The 21,993-nt window shown below is 49.3% G+C and overlaps 1 protein-coding gene, 2 long non-coding RNA genes and 1 other non-coding gene across 4 annotated transcripts; 1 reads left to right on the top strand and 3 right to left on the bottom strand.

The window, feature by feature from the left end:
• Positions 1–582: 582 nt before the first annotated feature.
• Positions 583–20,331, bottom strand: COPZ1 (COPI coat complex subunit zeta 1). Its single transcript, XM_038577851.1, has 9 exons — positions 20,240–20,331; positions 9,720–9,788; positions 8,308–8,389; positions 7,594–7,685; positions 5,623–5,678; positions 4,236–4,313; positions 4,030–4,081; positions 2,801–2,839; positions 583–1,989 (listed from the first exon to the last, which is right to left on the bottom strand). The coding sequence occupies exons 1-9, from the start codon at positions 20,255–20,257 to the stop codon at positions 1,942–1,944; spliced, it is 534 nt and encodes a 177-aa protein (XP_038433779.1). The 5' UTR covers positions 20,258–20,331; the 3' UTR covers positions 583–1,941.
• Positions 1,474–5,881, top strand: LOC119877655. The gene is made up of 2 exons (XR_005380199.1): positions 1,474–5,520; positions 5,601–5,881. It is a non-coding gene; the product is annotated as an uncharacterized LOC119877655 (long non-coding RNA).
• On the bottom strand, positions 12,614–12,674 carry MIR148B (microRNA mir-148b). The gene has a single exon (NR_049296.1). It is a non-coding gene; the product is annotated as a microRNA mir-148b (primary transcript).
• Positions 18,373–19,919, bottom strand: LOC119866353. The gene is made up of 2 exons (XR_005380198.1): positions 19,405–19,919; positions 18,373–18,625 (listed from the first exon to the last, which is right to left on the bottom strand). It is a non-coding gene; the product is annotated as an uncharacterized LOC119866353 (long non-coding RNA).
• Positions 20,332–21,993: the final 1,662 nt, after the last annotated feature.

Raw genomic sequence — 21,993 nt, 5'->3', positions numbered from 1 at the left:
CCGCGAAATCCATCTTGTGAGCTCAGCGCCCATTAGGATGCAGGGCCAGGCTCCGCGCCAGCCCAGCCACATTCATTTGCGCGCGCAGAGGGGAGGCGGGCGGGCGCCGGCCGCGGCGGGGGCGCTTATTTACACGCGGCCTGACCTTCCGCAGCGCGCCCGGCCCGGCCCGATAAATAACGGCCGCGCGGGGCGGAGGGGAGGCGGGGGGGGGGGGGGGCGCGGGGGGCGCGGGACGGGCAGGGCGCGGGCCCCACGCAGGTGCGCGTCTCCGGGTTACTAATGGCCGAGGCGGGAGCCGGCAGCTGGCTTTGGGGGCGGCGGGGGGCGGTCGGTTCCCCGGGACTCCCACCGCGCGAACGGCACCCCCGCCCCACCCCTGGCGCCGATTTCCAGGCGAGGGGACGGAGAGATGCCAAGGAGGCAAACAGCCCCGTAAATTAGGGACGGGGGTGGAATGCTGGGGAGTCTCCGAGGCAGGAGGGAAGAAATATTGTAAGACGGGGAGTGATGGGGGGGCAGAGGAGTGGAAGCAGCTGCCAAAAAGAGAGGAAGAGGAACAGAAACATCACACAAAGGCAGTTTGGAAAAAGAAATCGGTTTTATTCCTCTTTGCACAGAGCAGGATGTGAAGGTGGCTCTCTGCGGACTCCAGACCTCTCCCACCCAAAAATGCCCCCTCCAATATGCCCCGTTACTCGCCCCACCTCAGTCTTGGAGAACTGGCAGGTAGTGGGTGGGACGGAAGGCTGAAGTCTCAGGAAGGATTTTTTGAGACATTTTTGTGGGAAGTTTTGGGTCAAGGGGAAAGATTAGACCCAAGAGTGGGTGTTCCAGCCTCCATCTTCCCGGGGAAATCCAAATCCCAAAGGTTTTCTCAAGAAAGGCACCTCTCTCAGCGGCCTAGGGAGGGAAAGAGCCCAGACCTACTGCCTGGATGTAAGGCTGAGGCACAGAGGAGGAAGGCCCGAGGCAGGGGAAGTGCATGTGGGGAAGCCGGGGGCCAGAGCCCAGAGGCCAGAGGCCCAGTCATAAATCCGTCCCCCGCCCCAGCTCTGAGCAAAAACTCTCCTTCCCAAGACTAAAATGGAGTTTTAGGTCGGGGGACTGGCTTTGCTCCAGGGCACAGAGGGGATGAGCCAGGCCGGGATCCCACAGGTCAATCCCACGGGTCGTGACGCTGGAGAGTCGAGGGAGTGGGCCAGGGGACAGACACCGCAGTGAACACTCACAAACCACAGTGGCTCTGAAGCTATGAGCCAGGATCAGGGTAAAGAATGCAGCTGCGACTGAAATACAGAATTTTATAAGCCCTATCCAATAAAATGTAAATCCCTGCGTCTTCCACTCTGTCCCCTGCCCATGAGAAAACCAGCAATCTTTTTTTTTCCAAGGCTGGAGGACAGGGCAGTAAGAAGGAATGGGAGGAAATGCTGAGGCCACTAAGTGGGGCTGTGGCTGAGCTGGGATATGCCACCCCCCACTCATCCTATAGAAAAGAATTCTCTCTCCCCCTCCCCTTGCTAACATATGGGCTGCTGGGAAAAAGGCCCAGTAAAGGCAAAGGGAGGAAAACACTCAGCACATTCTTTCTCCTGCTTTGATCTCAAGTGTAACTGCAGCAAAGGGCACAGGAGTTGAGAAGAAAATATGGGGGGTAGGAGAGCATGAGAGCAAAATCTGGTGTAAAAAGGAAAAGGGTGCTTCCCTTACCCTACGCTTGAATCTGCTGGGAGCTTTACTCCCAGACTGCAAAAACAGTGAGACAGAAGAGGAAGTATACGTGGGGGTTTGGGGAGCAATCACAGACAGAATGGAGATTTAAGGATCCCTTGTGATCCCCGAGATGACCCTGAGAGCATCAGTTGGGGGACTGGATGAGAAGTCACAGCAGACGTGTGGATTTTTTGAGGGGGTGAGGAGCCGGGAACAGTGAGGTCTTCACCGAAGGAGTGACCACTTGATCTGTTCTTTGGCTGACTGCAGCACCTGCAGGGACAAGGGCGGCAGTGAGGGGCTTGCCTGGGGCAGGGCAAGGTCAGAGACCGGGGCTCTCCTTCCCCTCACTTGCCTTCCCTGTCCTTAGGAGAATGGCAAATACAAAATCCCCAAGGGTAGAGGGATGGGAAGAAGCTCTCTAAGGCCCTAGAGGGTTGTCAGTTTGGGAAATTCCAAAAAAACTCAAATCCACTGGGGGGATGAAGAGAGAAGAGGTATACCTGGGAGGAAAGAAAAAAACTGGGGGTTACTGGACATATGTTAGAAAGGAGGGGTTACCACATCCAGATGGACTTCTTGGTGAGAATTCCAAATAGATAGAAAACAGAATCCCTCCCTTGCCTCCCGCATCAGGTAGGCAATCTATCCATTAAGGAGCAGGATGGATCTGCAAACCTGCTTATTCTAGGATATGCATTTCCAGCTTAGCCTCATTTGAATAATAAGAAAAGAGAGAGAGAGAGAGTGTGTGTGTGTGTGTGTGCACGCGCGCACGCACACAGACCATCTGTTTAAGGCAAGCCTCTGCTGGGGAATAAATCACTGAATGAGGCATCAGGCAGGGAGGGTTTGAAGGGTACAGAGCAAGGCTGACAGCCACTGCTCACAGCAAAGTGGGATAGGAGTTGGGTGGGCAGGGCGTGTTGGCTGGATAAGGCCCAGTCCTCTGGAATACTAGGGAGCCAAGAAAGATGGATCTTCAGTCTCTAGACTCATTCAGACTTGGGCTGGGATGGAATGCTACTCCAGCCTCTTTAGTGGCCCCATCCATCCTGGAGAGGAAGAAAGGAGAAAGTCCTACCTGAGACACGGTCTGCTCCGTGAGGGGGACATCTTCACCCTACGGCACAGAGAGACAAACATTTAGCACGGGAGAAAGCTGGAGTAAGACCTGACCGGAGTCAGTAGTGGAGAAGGAAAAGGTGGTCCTTTCAACTGTAGCAGGAGGCAGATGCCTGACTTCTGAGTCCCTTCTAGGTAGTAGAGCCACAGTTTTCTTGGCCAGAGGGACTGTGAGCAGGAAAGGGTCATTTCATCCATCCTCTAAGGCAGGAGGACTTCTTAAAAGATTTATTCCATTCCAAGTAATCAGCAGGTTATCTGATCCTCAACTTGGGGGTGGGGGACCTGATTCCCTAGTCAGAGAAGACCTTCCCTGAATATCAATATCACCAGGGAAAGGATGAGGGGGAGCCAGGGGTAATTTAATGGATCCCGCAAGGCCTGATGGGTAACGACAGCATGTTAATTTGAAGAAATAAACTGCTGCAACAGCAGCCTGAGAAGGGGAAGGCGGGAGTGGGGGGGACCCTCTCTCTTGCCACATAGAGACATATGTTAGAGGAGAAGATTAAACTATGCAAATGGAGCCCACGGCAGTTAAGGGAGAAGATTTCCCATTACCCGGCACTGTCAGCCTTCACTCTGTGGAGGTCAGAGCTGGGACATTCCATGAATGGGGAGATTTGCTTTGCTCAAACACCTCTGCACCCCAAAATTTACTGGTGGGCTCTCCCTGTACCCACCATTATCTCCCCAGTGGACCTGGAGACGTCTGTGGTTAACTCAGAGGCCCCTTTTGGAGATTACTACTACCAGGAGAGGACTGAGGTTCTGGCAAATAAATGCTTCCTGAGAGAGAGGTGCTGTCCTCACTTACATAAGAGTTTAAGACAAGGAAGACACTCCTCTGCCTCACCTGACTGGGATCCGTCCCTAAAGGGAGCAGAAGTCAACCTCAAGCTCCTTTATAATTTCAGAAGTATTAATATCAAAGTTTCTTTTATTCATCATTGATTCACTTAAGGATATATTAAATGACCCTCTGTGCAAAGACTGTAAGGGACGCTAGGTATCAGGTAAAGCGGCAAAAGAATGCTGCTTCTGCTTCCTCTCTTTGAGACAATGAGAATTTGAATGGGAAGAAGAAGGCCATATGGATTCTATAAGCCCTGACCTTCGTAGGCATTTAGCAGGTCGGCCCTGGAGGGTGAGTAGATGGGGGAAGAAGGGGAGCACACTCCTGCTTACCCTTAATGCCACCCGGTGTACCACTTGCTGGGGATCACTCTCTAGGATCACCCTAAGAAGATAAAGAAGAGACCATCATTCATTCTGTCCTATAAGACAAACTCATTCACTGTAGGGAAACTCTGGTCACTCAGGCCACTCGCCTTAGGACAGAGGCAATTACTCCATCCCCTCACCCCAGATCCAAGGCAGGTCAGAAAACTCACCCTCCATCTACAATTTCATCCACGGCCAAGAAGAGCCCCTCCATGTTCTCCAGCAGAGCTCGCTTTTCTACATTTTTCCTGAGTCCCCAAGAGAAGAGAGAAAAACCAGCCTGTGTGTAAAAGGAACCCTAGGACATTGTTGAGTTGGAGATCCAAAACTAGACCTATAAAATGTCTCCACCAACCACACAGACTAAAAAGTAAATAAGAACTTTTTGGCTTATCCACTCTAAACCTCTTCTTACTCTTAGTTGCTAATAAGTAAGGATCAGGAATGTCAACAAAGAGATTCAAAGAATATAGGCAATTTCTGACTATTCAAGGGTTGATTATCCAGCTAGTTTCTTCCCTACCTACCGCGATGCTGCTAGTGACACTGCTCGTAAACACTGACATCACTGGGTGGAAAAAAGGAAATAAACAGCTAAACTCAATCTGGAGGTGGTGGGAGGGTGGAGAGGAGTTGAGTGCAAAGTCTATTTGTACTTCAGCTCTGACAACCCTTCTAAGCCTCGCTCCACTCCCCCCGCCTCCCCCTCCCTCACCAGCTCTTCTCAGGCCTTGAAAAGAAGCCCAACTAGGGGGCTGGGAACAGTCAGGGCCCTCGTCCACCAGCCTTAGATCCGGTGGTTGTGCATGTGGCCAGTCACATCCGTCAGTCTGACTCTTTCACTAGATCACTGAAATGAAGTCTATTCATTCACCTGGCTAAGAAATAAATCATCCCCTTCCTGAGGAAATCTGAGCCATTCGCCCTGCTGATTTTGTGGGGCTGAGAGCGCCTGCTGTTCTGCTCCGGATGGCGGATGGCTGTCTGTACTGGGTTCACTTGGGAGCTGCTAGGGGAATGAAGTTCAGAGCCCTGGATGTTTTCAGGAAAAGTATCTTATATCTCCTCTGTTGCCCGTCTACATGGGGAACAGGGCTGCTGGGGAGGTGGAAAGGGAGGGGAAGGTAAATGGCATATTCTTCCTGTTTTAAAGAAGGGAAAATCTAAGGGCTAAAGTTAAAAATTGGGAGCGCTGCCTCCTTTCCCAGGGTACTGATGTTACATCTGGGACATTCCCCTATGCTTGCCCTTTCCCTACCCTCTAATGAGGTCTAGGAAAGCACCATAAGGGTGCTCAGGACTCTGACAGAGCCACTGGGTAACATGAGAGTAGACAGACATTGCTCCTCCCCGTCCCCGTTCTTAGGAGAATTATCCCACAGGAGGGACATACTTTCCATCCAGTCCTCCCCATCAGTGCGAATTACTCTGAAATAATAAGCCTCACTTCTCAAGGTAAATCAATTCCCGGGAGCCCCTGCTAATTCCCCCCCAAATCCCTGGGCCTGATGAATATGACTTTCTCTCCCCAACAGATGTCAAGAATGGCCTGCTCACCTCAGCATCTGGCTCAATGAGTCAAAGAGGCAATTCAGAACAGCCATGAGCATCAGCTGTTGGGAGACAGAAGAAGCAGAAGGATAAGGTTCAAGGCCCTGAAAACTGCTACCTGAACACAAAACTCACTAATTCATTAAGCGTCAAAAGACACAGGCTTTCTTTCACAAAGGACCAAAAGCATAAGGTGAAGACCGAGCAAAACAGAAGAGGGCCAGTGAGTTCTCACAGAAATAAATTCTGCTATACGATCCCACAATTTGAGGTCTGTCTTTGGCCAGACTGTTCAAACTTTCCTATCATAGTCCCCAACACGTCTTTACCAACTCTGTATGTGTCACCCAGTATCTTAGGTAAAGAAGTCATTAACCAAACAATAGCTCAGCTCAGAGTCAGTGGAAGGAGCATGGCCTTTTGGAGTAAGATAGATCTGGGCTTAAATCCCAGCTGAGCCATTCCTAAATGTGTGACCCCAGGAAAGTTATTAGGTTGAACCATATGAAACTGCCACTTCTGTAGTTCAACAGTGGCCATATGCACGGAATTTCATTACATTCCTCATGGCTTGGTTTCCTCATCTATAAAATAAGGGCACAGGGCAGCCTGGGTGGCTGAGCGGTTGAGCGTCTGCCTTTGGCTCAAGGTGTGACCCCGGCATCCAGGGATCAGGTCCCGCATCAGGCTCCCCGCATGAAGCCTGCTTCTCCCTCTGCCTAAGTCTCTGCCTCTCTCTCTCTGTATCTCTTACGAATAAACAAATAAAATCTTTTTTTTAATATGTTAACCCCAATTTGACCCATCCTAGTAACTCATTTTTAAAAAATATTTTATTTATTTATTCAGGACAGAGAGAGGCAGAGACACAGGCAGAGGGAGACGCAGGCTCCACGCAGGGAGACTGATGTGGGACGATCCTGGGACCCCGGGATCACGCCCTGAGCTGAAGGCAGGTGCTCAACCACTGAGCCACCCAGGTGTCCCAAATAAAATCTTAAAAACAAAAAAGAAAGGGCACAAATGACCATAACCCAGAAGTGCCATAAGATAGAAGTAACAAAGCACTTAAAGTAGTAAGAGCTTCAAAAGAGTTGGTTCTCTCAAACTTTAACTTTTGCTTCAAATTATGTGGGGGCTTATTTCTACTTATCTACTCCTGTAGACGTTGCACCTGAGGTAAGTAGCCTTTCCTGCACAGGCAGCAGGTTAGGACTGTACCCACAGTCTTCTCAATTTGATCCATTCAGGATGTATGGCTTCATTCAACATGACCCCAAATATTGTCTAACTCATCCAAACTCAGTTAGGTGTGCACCCTACGTAGCAGGAAGAAGCATCCTTCCAACCTTGACCACACCTCAGAAATCCATCTTTTATGGATGCCTGGATGGTTCAGTCAGTTAAGTGTCCAATTCTCAATTTTGGCTCAGGTCATGATCTCAGGGTCATGAGATCAAGCCCGGTATTAGGCTCAGTGCTCAGCACAGAGTCTACTGGAGATTCTTTCTCCCTCTCTTTCTGCCTCTGCCCCCCACACCCCTACCATTTGCACTTGCTTTCTCTCTCTCTCAATAAATAAAATCTTTTTAAAAACCTCATATTAGCCCCCCACTGGGTGTAGACATTACTTAAATAACAAAACTTGAAAGAAAGAAAAAGAAAGAACGAAAAAGAGAAAAAGAAAGAGAAAAAGAAAAAAAAGAAAAAAAAGAGAAAAGAAAGAAACGAAAGAGAAACGAAAGAGAAAGGAAAGAGAAAGGAAAGGAAAGGAAAGGAAAGGAAGAGCGAGCAATTGGGGGAAACGACCACTCTAGGCTGATTTGCTAGGCCACATTTGTGAGGTCAACAGTGATCTCTGACAACTTTTTTAGCCCAGAGGGACGTGGCACTCCTGGGGTCCAGACCCAATGACTATGTCCTGCCTTTGGTTTAGGAAGTGGGATCAGAGCGAGCGAAGAGGAGTGGGATTCTCACCTCATTTTCATAGGAGCTGCCAATCACATAGAAATAGAGATCGATACTGCTCTTGTATACCACCGTCAGGCCTTCCAAGAGGGCGATTTCACCTGGGGAGGGGGAGAAAGGGAAGGCGCAAATAGTGGGTGGCCTGAGATAAGGAAGTAAGATAGAAGGAGTTGCCGCGAACTCCTGGTACCCAGCTCCTTGGGCTTAAGTAAGGTAAGTCATAATAACCCCCAAAGACCAAAGTTCGCCTGCTTTTTCCTTCTGAGTGGTAGCACAAGAAGGGAAGTACTAACTTGGGGGAATCAAAATGTATCTTCTCCTAACCACCTCCCCAACAACTACCCTTATTTCCCTCCTTGTATAGGAGACAGGATACTAGTCGATCCTTCGGAGGTGAAAATGCAGAGCGGTCACCTTTACAGACTTCCATTTACCTGCCCTAATGGATGCGGTACAATAAGCAGAGCTGCAGTTAAATTTGTCAAGTGAGGCTCATAAATCCAGGGACTAGACAGGTAGCTAACAGCCAACCTTCCAGCACGGTATTCCCACGTGAGGTACACTCACCTCCCCATTACATTCTGAAGAGTTTATTATATGAGGGGAGGAGGAAAAAAGAGAAAAAGGAGGCAGTCATTTTATCCTTTCTCTGCAGTCCTGCTGCCACCCCCTGCCCACTATGGTTCCCCCAGCACAGGGAGCAGCGAAAGGAAAATGACCTACTGTCAGTCCGATGGGTCTTGTTGAAAATGTTCTTCTCAAAGGCCTTTTGCTCCTTGACACTGGGGTAGGTGTCGTCATAGTACTGGTCGAGGGAAAGGAGATGGGTTGGGTCATTAGAGCTGGGAGCCCAGAATGATTAGTGACTGTGTTTTGCCCTGGATCTTGGATTTCTCGCCTTTAAGGCATGGGGTGAGGGAAAAATACTGGCACGAAGGAAGAACTACGGAGGTAGGGAATGGTCAGTGAGTAACTGAATATAAAAAAAAGAAAAAAAAAAAAAAAAAGCTCTTGTAAAGACCCTGCCATAAGCACGCCCACCTCACATCCCTAAGACCCTAAGGACGGAGGCCTGTGATGAAGCTCTACCCCTGTCTGCATTCTCGGAAAGCAACCCTGAGGCCACTCTCATCCAGTGCTTCCTAGGAGCTATCCCATGGCAGGGAGTAGGGAACACAAAAGGCACTAGGGCACAGAACACGCCTTTTAGACCCTCACTCACACTATGAAGCTGAGGAATGGGAATGGGGAAAGGCTGCAAGAACCTCCTCTAAAGAAAGGCAAACCCGACTCCATCTCTTGCAGATCTCAGCTCTCTTTTCTGCAAACTGAAAGAAGCAGGAGACAGCCGAGCACATTGTTGAGCCCACTCCCAAGCTCTCCCTGGCTGGCAAGGGGTAGAGATACAGGCTGCTAAATCGCTCTGCTCTTTAGGGGCTAATCCGTCGCAGTCAGCTGAAGACCTATGACAGGTCTGGCATTTAGTAACTGGATAACTGTTTCAAAAGGTGTCCTGCATAGTTACATCCAATTACAGGGAGGAACAGCTGGTGAATTCTAAACTAATCTCTACCTGCTGATTGATTTATGCTGTGCTCGCCCGGAGTGAATACACCAGGGACAGAAAAAATTTCCACAGGAGGGGGAGAATATGGAGGGAGAGGAGAGGGGTGTCCTTTCTCCTCTCTTTCAATAGATCCAAAGTTAGAAACATCACACTGGGGACGTCAGGAGGTAACAAGCCTGGTGGTGACTGCAGACCTAGGGCTGGAACCCTGGAACTGCCAGGAGAATTCCTGGAAAAACCCAGGCAGGGTGACAAGGCAGAAGGAAAGGGGACAGGAATAATGGGCCTGGGCAACCTGCTTCTCACATCCAAACACTGTATTGTTCAGAAACCAAGGTTCCCAAGCTTTTCCCTGCTCTGGTACAACAAAGGAGGTCAGAATCTGTGGGAGGCAAGTATGGAAGCAGGGCAACCAAGATACAGAAATGGTTTTATCTGGAGTAGGCACAAGAAAGAATTCTCAAAATTATAGTATCAAGGACTATGAAACAGGGGCAGTCCCAAATCCATCCAAATTTCAAAATAAGTCTTTGTCTTGCTCCTAAATGAATTTCAAAGGGAATCTCACCTTGGCAAAAAGTCGATCTCCATCATTGTCCAGAATCAGGATGGCTTTGACAGTATACAGGGAGGGTTCCTGAAGAGATATGAACATACCTTCAGTCCTGAAGGCTCCTGCCACCCCTGGCAAACCAGATATCTTCCCCTAGTCCCAGTGGGGCTGCAAGGGGATACAGAGGTGCCTCCGTATGTCCCCTATCCCGAATGGTTACATTTAGACAATCCCCACCGAGAACGATCAAGTGGTGAATGAACTGAATTGGGGGGGGGGGGGGGGGCTTTCAACAAAGGACTCTAAAGCAGCATCAGAGAAACAGTTTCTCTGAGCCAGACTCACAGAGGGTTTAATAAAGGTAGGTCATGCTCTTATTTTCAAATATTATGCTACAGTTATTTTCCAAATTACCCTCTCTCCCTGGTCTCCCATGTGCAGGTAGGTATGGAATGCGACCAGATTAATTAGTAGGCACCGCACGAGGCTATCTGAAAATAGGGCTGAATGCCCTAGTGTACTTGAAGTTTCTGCAGTCCCAATGCAGTAGCAATGCAGAGGCATAAAGCAAGCCTTCCCTAAACCACCCACACACCGAGCAGAGGGAAACGAGCACGCATGCGTGCACACACACTCATACACACAAACACACCAGTTCTGAATGCAGCCCAGTGAGACATCCATCTTCCAAGACTTCCCCTATGATCCCAATTCCTCTAGTACACCCCCAACCACTACCACTTAACCTGCCAAGACAAAAACCAATCTGAATTTTGGAGGAATTAAGTAGTAAGAAAAGGATCTACGAAGCCTGGAGCCTGGATATAATGAGCAAGAGGGGAGTGTTCTTTTACTACCAAAAATCAAATTTTGAGGATAATAGCTCTCATGAAGGAACTGCAGCCTCAGCCTTAATGGTTACACTCAAACAAATGCAAAACATAGCACTTTGCAAAAGCTCCTCTACTCCTGCAACTTCTAGGGAACCAGCTAACAGAAGAGGAAGAGGAAGGAAAGGGAGGCAGTGTGATGTGTATGGAAGGCTCTGCAGGCTCACATTCCTCGAATTTCTTTCTTTCTTTTTTTTTTTTTATATGTTTTTTAAGCAGGCTCCACGCCCAGTGTACTCACAACCCCAACATCAAGAGTCCCATGCTCTACCAACTGAGCCAGGTGGTGCCCCTCACATTCCTTGAATTTCTAATCAACATTACTTACCATTGCTATCCCTCCCCTGTGCTATGAGAAAGGGCTGTTGCTTTGCTGCCTCCCTTTCCTGGCCTTACTTAGGAAACCCGCAGTCCTCACAGGGGCTAAATATAATCTCCAAGCATGTGTTTAACAAAAACCCAAGAGTGAAGATGGAAGAATTATTGCCAAGGATCCTGAAACTGCAACCTCTACAAAGGTAAACTGTCCCATGAGGCTCCAGGAGGTTTATGGTTCCACGAAAAGAACCAACCCTACCTTGGGGAGTTAAGAATGAGAGTAAAGGGAACCCAGTCTTTTGACAACAGGGTGATGAAGAATGCGTGCTTTCCCCACTTGGAATTCTTGAGAATAGCAATTTTTGTGTTTTGCTCACTGATTTATTCCAAGTGTCCTGAACAATGTGTGACATACACTAAACTCTCAGTACTTGCTGAATGATTAAGAGAATTAATGAAGTTTGAGAATAAAGAAAAACTTCCTGAAGCAGTAAGCATCTCGGGGACCCTCTTATAAGTCGACTTCCAGATACAGGTAGACATTCTGCTGTGGCCATCTTGGGTGACATTACTACCAATTTCTCTCTCCTCTGATAAACACTCCTTAGAGACGCCCACCTATACACACTACCCCCTGGAATAAATACACTGTCTGACTAAGGAACTCTGCGTCTAGCAGAGGGCAGTCCCCCAGAGGATCATCTAAAGGGTCACAAGTAGAGAAGCTTTCCTAACTCTTAAACCCCACAGAAAGCTCTTCCCATAAAGCAGGCTCGATTCTATAGCAACTGGATCCTCAATTCATCAAAAAGGGAGACACCAATGGGAATGAGTGTCCTTAATAGGAAAAGAAGCCCACAGGGAAGGAAATTCACAAGAGATCATTTTCCCTACAACCTCTTCCCTGGAAATCCTTGGCTCTGTTCCTCTCTCCACATTCACAGGAACACTGGAGAGCTTCCTAAAGGTTTACGCTGGGCACTGATCTGGCATCGGTGACTGGTTCCTGCAGCCACAGACTCTGGCATCCCTAGAAAGAATGGGATGGATCCCAAAGAAAAGAAAGACTCTCTTAGCCAATGGGGTACGAGTGCCTACAACTGCTGGCAAAGGCAGAAACAGATCCCTGGGCTAACCCCAAAATAGGAACTGGATCTCTGTGGGAAGGATGAAAGACGGGCAAAGGCAGGCAGGGGAAGACCAGACCCAGCCTACCAGCGCTCTCAGGAGGGCAGACGCGCTAGAGAAAAGGCTGATCATTTCAAACTTCAAAGGAATAAGCACACTAAACACAGCCGAGAACTCAGCCCTGAGTGTAAAAGCTGCTTCAGTTCTCCACTGTGCACAGCGGGAGCCAGCAGCTTCTCCTTTCCTTGGGGGGGGGGGGAGGGGGGCTCCACCTCTCAGGGGTGGGGAGGCCACGAGTTCCTCTCCTACCATAAAACCAGCCAGTTTAAAGGCCCCAGAAGCCATTACTGATAATGTAATTTCATCTTAAGTTTTTGCAAAGGGCAAGTTTATAAATAACTCCTGGCTATTGAGAAATGGGCCTCCCGGACAAGGGACTAGGCCCGACCTTGTAACATATTAAATGCCGATGGCTGAAAAAGACCCTACAAGCTTAGGGCCATGTTCAAAGGATCTTAAAGGTCTATTCTTCCCTCCCATTCCCCAATGTGTAGCTGCTAGAAAGCTTTCGAGACAAAGTTCTGTGATGCACTGACTTTCAGAGAGCCACAGCCTGAGTGTATAACAGAACTTCACCTCAAATGCTAATTGTGCCTGGGAATGACATGCAGGCAGACTGGTTTGTGGGAGGTTGGGTGGCTCAGATACAGATTTCCTTGTATGTTTTTATTATCAAGAGAACTAGACCGGGCTCCTCAGGAGAGCTGAAACAACACGGAACAAGCAACCAGCCTGCTGCAAAGGAGTCTTTGATCTCAATCGGAGGCTTTCTGAAGCCTGGTGGAAAACATCATCTCCCAGCACCCCCGCCCCCGGCACAGAGGGGACAAGCTGGGGCCGCCGTTCCTAGTGCTGCCCCCTGTGGGCCTTCGAATGACCTGCAGCTTTCTCAGGATAACAGCAAAAATCTTAAAAGGCAGCTCTGCATAAAAGCTCTCTAATTGTGTGTCTCCTAAGTCAAACTAGGAGAGATGGGTCCTGAAAAAGCACCGAATTAAGTCAGTTCACAACGTACACAGTAAGAGGGCACTCTGGGATAAGATCACGAAACGCCACCAGAAGGGCCTGGGATTGCAGCAGGCAGACAGGATATTTGAGGGCTAAGCCTGATTATTTAATTCACCGGGCGGGGGGGGGGGGGGGGGAGGGGAAGGATACGACCCAGAAGCCTCTGTGGAGTTAGAGGAGGATGCCATCCACGCGGCTGAAAGGACACAAGTAAGAATCCGGTTGAGATTCCTAGAAAGTTCTTCATTTTCCACTTATAAAGAAATCTTTATGGCCATGCCAAAAGTAATACCCTGGCTTGGCAATAGGTCCTAAACAACAACAAACCAAGATGCTCTTCCCTCGACCCTATTTATAACGTAAAACCAAGACAGGATACCGCTCCCAGCTCCACAGAGCTAAGCAGGTATTGCTCCCTGATTCTGTGCCAACTTCTTTAAAATGAAAAGCTCCTCTGGGGTTGAGGGCTTCAATTTGCCAGCCACGACCCAAGGGACTTCAAACGAAAAGAATTAGCTCAAGGCTTCGACAAGGAAGCGCAGTGTTTACACACTACCCAAAGGTTCGCTTGGATTCAAGCACAACTCAGGAGAGACCAGGAGCCACAGGTACCAGAGAACGGAACCCAGATGCCATGAGACCAGGTATTGGCTATAAAGAGGAAACCGAACACGAGTCTTAGGAAGGAAGAAGTGATGTCAGGAAGAGACACCTGGAGAATCTTCCTACCTGACACAGATATAAAACGTGAAAGCGCAGCGACTGCCAACAACTCATGACCTACAGGAGAAAATGTCTCTCGACACTTAAAATCCTTTATTATAATCTGGGTCCGCCATTAACTCAAATTCTACCTTTCTTGGGACTCCACTGCTTCATCAGAGAAACGAGAGGCCTGACCCAGATCAATTAAAGTGAATACCTTAAGTTACAGCAGAACTCTTGGGTAAGCTGGTGAAATCTATGGACCCTGTTCCCAGAAAAATATACATTCGCAAATTTTTATGATTTCATGGAGCTCAGTAAGAATTAAATATGATACTTGGTGAGGATAATAAGATCATGTGGAGAGGGGAGGGGAAAAAAAGGGGAAATGAGTGATACTTTTGTAAATCACCCCCCCCTTTCCTCTGCCTGGCACCAAATCATGATTTCAACAAATATGTGTGTGGCCTTCATAAATTCATGAATATGACTGAGAAAACCTGCAGCCAGCAGGGGGAGCAAAGGTCAGCACCTTTCAATGACTAAATTTGGCGGCTATGAGACAGGAAGGACAAAGATAACCAAGCCCAAGCTCTTCAGGAATGCAAAATTTTTTTAAATATTTTATTTATTTATTCATGACAGAGGAAGAGAGAGAGAGAGAGAGAGGCAGAGACACAGGCAGAGGGAGGGACACAGGCAAGCTCCATGCAGGGAGCCCGACGTGGGACTCGATCCGGGGTCTCCAGGATCTCGCCCTGGGCTGCAGGCGGCGCTAAACCGCTGGGCCACCCGGGCTGCCCAGGAATGCAAAATCTTAAATCCTCTCTTAAAATTCAAAAAGCCGGGAGCCTGGCTGGCTCAGCTGGTTGAGCAGGCAACTCTTAGTGTCAGGGTTGTGACTCTGAGCCCCATATTAGGCCAAGAACTGATTAAAAAAAATTTTTCTTTAGAAAGTCGATCTGCAGGATTTTTCCCCGGGGGCCACACAGTAAAATCTCCAACTACTATGAAGGTGAAAGAATTACAGAAACGCAGCACTGGAAAGAGGAGGTGAACAAGCAGAAATCAAAGTACCCGCACCCGGGGCCTGACAGCAACACTGGAACTTCCTGCCTTCCCAGGTCTGTAACACAAGCGCCCTCATTTAAATACCATTCGGGGGATCCCTGGGTGGTGCAGCGGTTTGGCGCCTGCCTTTGGCCCAGGGCGCGATCCTGGAGACCCGGGATCGAATCCCACATCGGGCTCCCGGTGCATGGAGCCTGCTTCTCCCTCTGCCTGTGTCTCTGTGCCTCTCTCTCTATCTGTGACTATCATAAATAAAAAAATAAATAAATAAATAAAAAATAAATAAGTAAATAAATAAATACCATTCGGTAAAGGGAAAAATCAAGTGGAACTAGATCGACTTCTGCCGAGTCCTGGTTATGATCATGTCTAAGGCTATCCGTGCCCCCCGCCCCCCGTCTGCTGGTGTGAGAACGAGCTGACAGCCTCTGTGCTCACCTTACCGTCTACCAACCCAGAATTCCAAATCACACTCGGAGGGGTAACTGCTACCCTCTGCCCCAGTCTGTCACCCTCTGAGACGTCCACAAATAACAAACGCAGTTGAAGGAAGTTGGCAGAGCGACCCAAAGCTGTGGCTCTAGGTGGGGACTATCTGCCTTGACCGTGTGAAAACGAAACAGCCAGAGAGACGTGTGCTTCACCTGCAGCCTGTGATTTAGTTCCAGGGCAGAAAATACTTCTGAAGCGATGGGCGTGGTCTAACGCCAGAAAAACCCCGGAAGCTAGGAAATCTAAGGATAAGAGAACTTCTCTAATAATGTGACCTGAGAGAGAGCCTTCTTCTGTGGGGAATCAGGCAAGACAGATGTGAGAGGGCCTTTGCCAGGCCTGGCATCTCCTAACGCGCACGGCCTCCACGTCCGGCCCAGCGGGTCAGCCGCCCGCGGGCCCTCTGCTCGCCGTCCCCCTCATCACTCCCGCACAAGAGGATCGGCAGGCACAGATTCCTTATTCCTGTTCGACCCTTTATCTGCTTCTCGACTTCCCCTTTCCGTAACTAGTCGTCTTGTCAGTATCCTAACTCTAACCAAGTCGGGTCAGTGGAGTAAAAAACAGTAGCAAATATCTAGATGAAAAAGACCCTAAATCTGCCACTAGCCTCCCTCAAATAACGGGATAATTGCATTCATCCTCTGCCTCACAGGGAAGACCTGGCTTCTCAAAGACCTGGCTTTCTTCACATGGAGACCCCCTCCTCCTCTCTTGACCGTGTGACAGCTCCCCTAGACCTCTGATATAATTTATACCTTGCCAGGGACCAACTCTTTCCCACCACTGTGAAGGAGAGGGAAAAAATATATATAAATACGTCGGAAATCTATAACGAGGTCTTCTTGGAGGGCAAGACATGGAGAGAGTTAGAAGCAGCGTCAATTGCTCTTTGGGGGTTTTAGTTCAAGCCGAGGTCTGCTTCCAGCAATCAACCATTAAAACAAGCCGGCCAGAGTAACAGCACAGTTTATTCTGATCATTTAATTTGAAGTGTCAATAAATTAAACTTCAATCAATTAAACTAGGTGTGCAATAACCCAGATGGACACCCCGACACCAACATAATCACAATAAAAATTTTTATGGCTGCCAGGGACCTCACCGGGGGCAGTGCTGGCACTGCTTGCGCCCTCGCTGAGAAATATATCTCCACAGTGCAGGAACGAGGAGATTGCTTCTTCTAACGAAATGGAGGGGCCAGGCACCGGCAAGGACGCAGCTGGGAGAGGGGCACAGGGGACTGCCAGGAACGAGATGGGAGTGCTTTGGGGGCTTAATGTAATTGATACCTTTGCCCAGAGCAGGGGGAGGGGGCATTTAGGCCAAGTACCTCTACTGTTAGTGCCAAAGGAATTTAACAAAAGCCCCATTAAGATGATTCAGGAAGCGAAGGCCACAGAGCAATATCAACCTTTAAGTCATTGATGTATTCCGCATAGTTTCCTCCTCCATATATACGCACCCTCTTGTGCACTCTGGATGCCCTGATTTTTGAATGAGGCTTAGAATTCGGGATTTGGCCACTGTAGAATAAAAAAATGTTACTAAAGAGAGAGAAAAGGTAGAACTAAGTCTGGTCCTGAAAAACACTGGAAAAACACTCAAAGTGAATCCAGAGAGGATGAGGAAAAATGAAACCTCTGAGGAAAGATTTAAGGATCTAGACTGCTAGAGTAATTCATTGGAGAAAAAAAAAAGGTAGAGGAGGAAGGGGTAAGTCATTATCTTTAAGATTTCATTGGTTATTAATGGAGAATGGTGACCCGCAGAGATCCCTCTCCATTCACAGCGAAGAAAGGAAGAACCAGCAGAAAACAGCAGGAGAGAGGAAGCCGAGTCCGAAGATGCAGGCTGGGAGCACTATAAAGCACTGGGAAGAGAAGGCGATGAAAGGGTCTCTTTCCGTAGAGACCACGAGAGGACCTGAGAAAAGATCAGACAAATCTGCTTGAAACCTAGGGCCAGGTTACCTAATTCAAGAAAGAAACGTGACCCACTGTAAAGTACCTAAATGAAGGGCACCTACTGGTAATCAGAAATCCCCATAATCAGATCAAATTTCTGCAGATGTTTCTTCTTGACCCCCTCTAGATTTCCCTTCCCTTCTCAATATCCTATGGCTGTGAGCCTCGCAGAGGTGGGGAAAGAAGAATATAATTTGATGAGATTTCCCCAGAGGTCCAGAAACCGGGAAACAGAAATGTGAAAGGAGGAAGCCGACAAGAACTTTAGAAGGTGTCTGCCCTGTTTGAGTGGTTTGTTAAATATTATCACGTTACGGTAAACTCTAGTTCAGGAGAGACCTAAGGTAAGATCCATGGATTCCTCATACTTTTCACAATGAAGATGGGAATTTAAGTAATCAGATGCTGCTGGGTAAACAGAGGAGGGAGTGAGGTTTAAAAGGACCAATGCAGGAGGGTGATTCTGAGTCCAATGGGGCTCAATTTCTTGGGCCAATTCGTGAGTGTAAAGAGAAATAAAAATTTAGGAAGTATCACCTGATTTTCAACTAAGGTTCCTCATCTGAAGCACCGAATCCTAAAAACTATTTAAATGACTACTTTTTTCTAACTTCTCCCAAGGATGGTACAAACTAGTACCATTGTGGATACAGAGAAGTTGATTCATTACATTAATGAATGCCTTAGGGCTTCATTCTCTCCTAGAACTCTGGTTGAGAAAAGGCTGGAACAGTGAGAAAGATCTATAAATTATTAATTGGAGGCCAAAATTATAATGAGATTGTAAAGAGCCAAAAAAAAAAAAAAAAAAAAAAGTCTTGGAGAGAGGCTAACCCAGAGGAAGGAAAATACTGGCTTATTATCACAAGACCTCTGAAGACCAGCACACGTGTTGATACCTATTAGTACTTTGTCCCCAACAAAAGCTTTACGTAACTGACGTTTAAAAGTATGATTCTGCATACTAAAGAGGTAGAAAGTCCACGATGAGAACACCTACAGTAACATGAGAGAGACAGACAGACAGTCTGGGAGGATGAGGAATCAAAATTTAATCCCAGTTTTGACACGTGCTTCCCTGAGCAATCCCTTTCCCCTGTAATTCGGTTTCCCCTAACCCCATTACGTAGATTTCTCATGACGAAGCATCAGTGTGGTTTTAGAACCAAAGTTCTGGGATGCTTGATGAGGTTCGAAGGGATCTGTAAAGCGGCATCGTAGGTACAGATCAAAACGGATCTAAGGAAGCAGCAGATTGCAGACTTCACGGAGGAAGTGGAGGCTGAAAACCCAGGTAAGGGAAAACGTGAGGCTTTCACACATACCTCCTTCCACTCACCACTACACACCGATCCCTTGTTAAGAGGGCTCCCCAGGACCCTGTCCTCACTCTCGTACCTTTCAGCAGGCTCCCTTGTAAACAAATGTACGGAGCACATTTTAAATTTTTCTAAAGATTTCCGAAGAAATCAACTCCCTGGAGTATATCCTACTGTGTGTAAACAACACTGGCTCGGGGACGCCCGGGTGGCTCAGCGGTTGAGCACCCGCCCTGGGCCCAGGGTGTGATCCTGGAGACCCGGGATCGAGTCCCCCTATCAGGCTCCTGCATGGAGCCTGCTTCTCCCTCTGCCTGTGTCTCCGCCTCTGTCTCTCTCATGAATAAATAGATAAAATCTTTAAAAAAGTGGATACTGGCTAACTGGTGCAAAAAATATCTTATTTAAAAACTACTCAGGGACTGCCTGGGCTCCGTTGGTGGAGCCCGTGACTCTTGACCTGCAAGTCACAAGTTTGAGCCCCACACTGGGTGTGGAGATTACTTAAAAAAAAAAAAAAAAAAAGTTAAATCTAAGAATTTTGCAAGACTCAGATTTCAAGCCTGACCGATCCGTACAGTCAGAAGGAGTTATCCCTATCGTTGCCCTTTTTGGGGAGAAGAACTAAAGCCCGTCATTCCGGGCGTGTGCATGTGCTGGGGCTGAAGGAACAGACACGGGAGACACCGTCTCTGGGAAGCGGCTGGAATTCGGCTCCATCACGGGAGCACCCGGCGCTCACCCCAAATCCTAAGGGCGGAAGGAAGGCGCCCGCGGCCTCAAGAGGAGCCAGGGCATGACGTCCGGGTCGTGACGCGGAGCCCCCGCAGGAATCCTCCGGCCCAGTTCTCAGGAAGACGCAACGGTATTTTATTGGTTCTAAGAAGCAGAAGGGATCCTAGGGGCGAGGAACGCCCGCGCCCCTTTAGCCCCCGAGACCGTCCCGTACGCGGAGGGCGCGTGAGCACCGCGCACCCTGCCCCGGGGGCTCCTGAACTCTTGGTGGGGGCGGAAAACAAACAAAACAAACAAAACAAAACAAAAACACCCCAAAAGCGGAGAACAGAAGGAGGGCTCCGGGGTCACGCCCCCAGGCCGCGCGGGGCGCACCAGGCATTCCAGAGCTGCGGTGGGACGCGCCCGTGACGACACACCGACACCGCGGGGCCGGCGGGGGATGACGTCACAGGGAGGCGTCTCGGGGGCTGTGACGTAATCCGCCACGGAGGCCGAGCGTGGCGACCCCGAGGGCCCCAGAGGCGGGGCCCGCGCGCAGGGCCGCCGCCCAGAACGCCGAGGGGGCGCGCCCCGAGAGGCTGCGGCCCCGCGCGTGGACGGCGCCCGCGGCCCTCGACTTCCCACGGGCTCGCCCTCCCGGAAGGGCTCCCACCGCCCCCCGCGGCCTCAGCGCCTACGGCCCCTGGACTAGGCCGCGCGCTCAGCCCGCGGGCCGGCGGAAGCGTCGGTCCCCGAGGGCCACCCGGAGGTGCCCTGGCGACCCCCGCCCGCCGCGGGCGAACCCCAGCTCCCGGCCCCCGTGGACGCCGCAGCCGCTCGGCCGCCCCTCCGGCTCCTACCAAGATCAGCGCCTCCATCTTGCCCCGCAGCTGGTGCCGACGTGGAGCCGCAAAAGCAACGCCGCCGCTGATTGGCCCTGCTTCCCCGCTAGGCCCCGCCCATGGCGAGGACTATTGGATGGTGTCCTACCGGCGCTCGGCCCGCTGGCCAATCAGAGCGCTCGCTTGCTGAGCGGAAGCGGACTGTCCAACCAGAAGGCGCGGGCGTTTGACTGCCAGTCTAAACACTCAGTAGAACGCCACAACGTCACGGCTGGAGGGGGCGGGAGGGTCAGGGGGCGGGGTTGTTTCCATGGGGAGCGGAGGAAGCGATTGTGAATTTTCGATTGGCAGAGCGGGGAGCACGTGGTGTCGGCGGCCTGATTCCGCCACTTTGATCGCGCTGCCTTTAGGGGGCGCTGTGTCTCCTTGGCGCTCGGCGCGCGGCTCCTGACCCCCGGCGGCCCCGAGCATCGCTGCGAGAACCCGCTGGGGGCCCGGGAAGGACGGGAAGCCACGGGGCTTCCGAAAGCAGATTTTCAGGGGTCGCGGGGGCGGGGGGGGGGGGGGGGGGGGGGGCTCAGCGAGTGAGCACCTGCCCTCGGCCCAGGGCGTGACCCCGGGTCACGAGATCGAGGCCCGCATCAGGTCCCTGCACGGAGCCTGCTTCTCCCTCCGCCTGGGTCTCTGCCTCTCTCTGTGTCTCTCATGAATAAATAAATAAAATCTTTAAAAAAAAAATAATAATAATAATAAAAGCAGATTTTCTTTAACCAGACGTGAAACGGAAGGAATGTAGTTTGTTAGAGCTTGGAGGCTAGAGAGAGTAGGAGACAAAGGAGCAGAGGGTCCAGGACGAGGGAGGGTGTAGGGAACAGGGTCTGCGGTTTTCCAGTAGGGACGAGCTGTTGCAAAACGAGAAAAGAGAAGTTTACAGAATGCAGGGATTTCACAATATGGAAGGTTTTTTTTTTTTTTTTTTTTTTTTTTTTTTTTAATGAAGTTTAGCTTTCCCCTAATCTCCCCATCCCCCCAGGTTTGTTGGTCCCAAAACTCCTCTTAGGTCAGGGACACCTCTTTGCCATATATTGTCTGTAAAGGGTTTTTTTTTTTTTTCTCCCCCATTTCTGACAATTGCATCTTCAGAACTCTCCAAGAAGAGCATCCAAACCTACCCAGGAGTTCTTTTTGTTTTGTTTTTTTTGTTTTGTTTTTTTTTATTTTTTATTTTTTTTTTTTAATTTTTATTTTTTTATGATAGTCACAGAGAGAGAGAGAGAGGCAGAGACACAGGCAGAGGGAGAAGCAGGCTCCATGCACCGGGAGCCTGACGTGGGATTCAATCCTGGGTCTCCAGGATCGCGCCCTGGGCCAAAGGCAGGCGCTAAACCGCTGCGCCACCCAGGGATCCCTTTTTTGTTTTTTTTTAATGATTTCAGAGTAGAGTCAGAGGGCCTTAGAGAGGAGTATAGAACAATACAAACCAAACCAAAGAGTTAACTGGTATGAAGGAAGGTATGTGATTTTCTGGTAAAGTCCCAGGTGACAAGCCTTGTATTTGGAGGAAGTAAAGGCTCAGCCTTTATTTGTTCTGAATGGGAAGTTATTCAGACATTTAGCATTGTGTCAAGGTTGTCCTTGGCTTGGCAGCTTAATGATAAAGCTAACATTTAATGACAATCTGCTCTGTGCCAGGCACATGCTAAATCTTTGAATGGGTTGCTTAATATTTTTATTTATTTTTTAAATACTAAAAAAAGTTAATAGTCTATTAT

This window comes from Canis lupus, chromosome 27, assembly GCF_011100685.1.
Source record: "Canis lupus familiaris isolate Mischka breed German Shepherd chromosome 27, alternate assembly UU_Cfam_GSD_1.0, whole genome shotgun sequence".
In the NCBI taxonomy this organism is placed as follows: domain Eukaryota; kingdom Metazoa; phylum Chordata; class Mammalia; order Carnivora; family Canidae; genus Canis; species Canis lupus.
The sequence above is the reverse complement of the archived record's forward strand: the minus strand, read 5'-3'. Positions and strand labels throughout refer to the sequence as shown.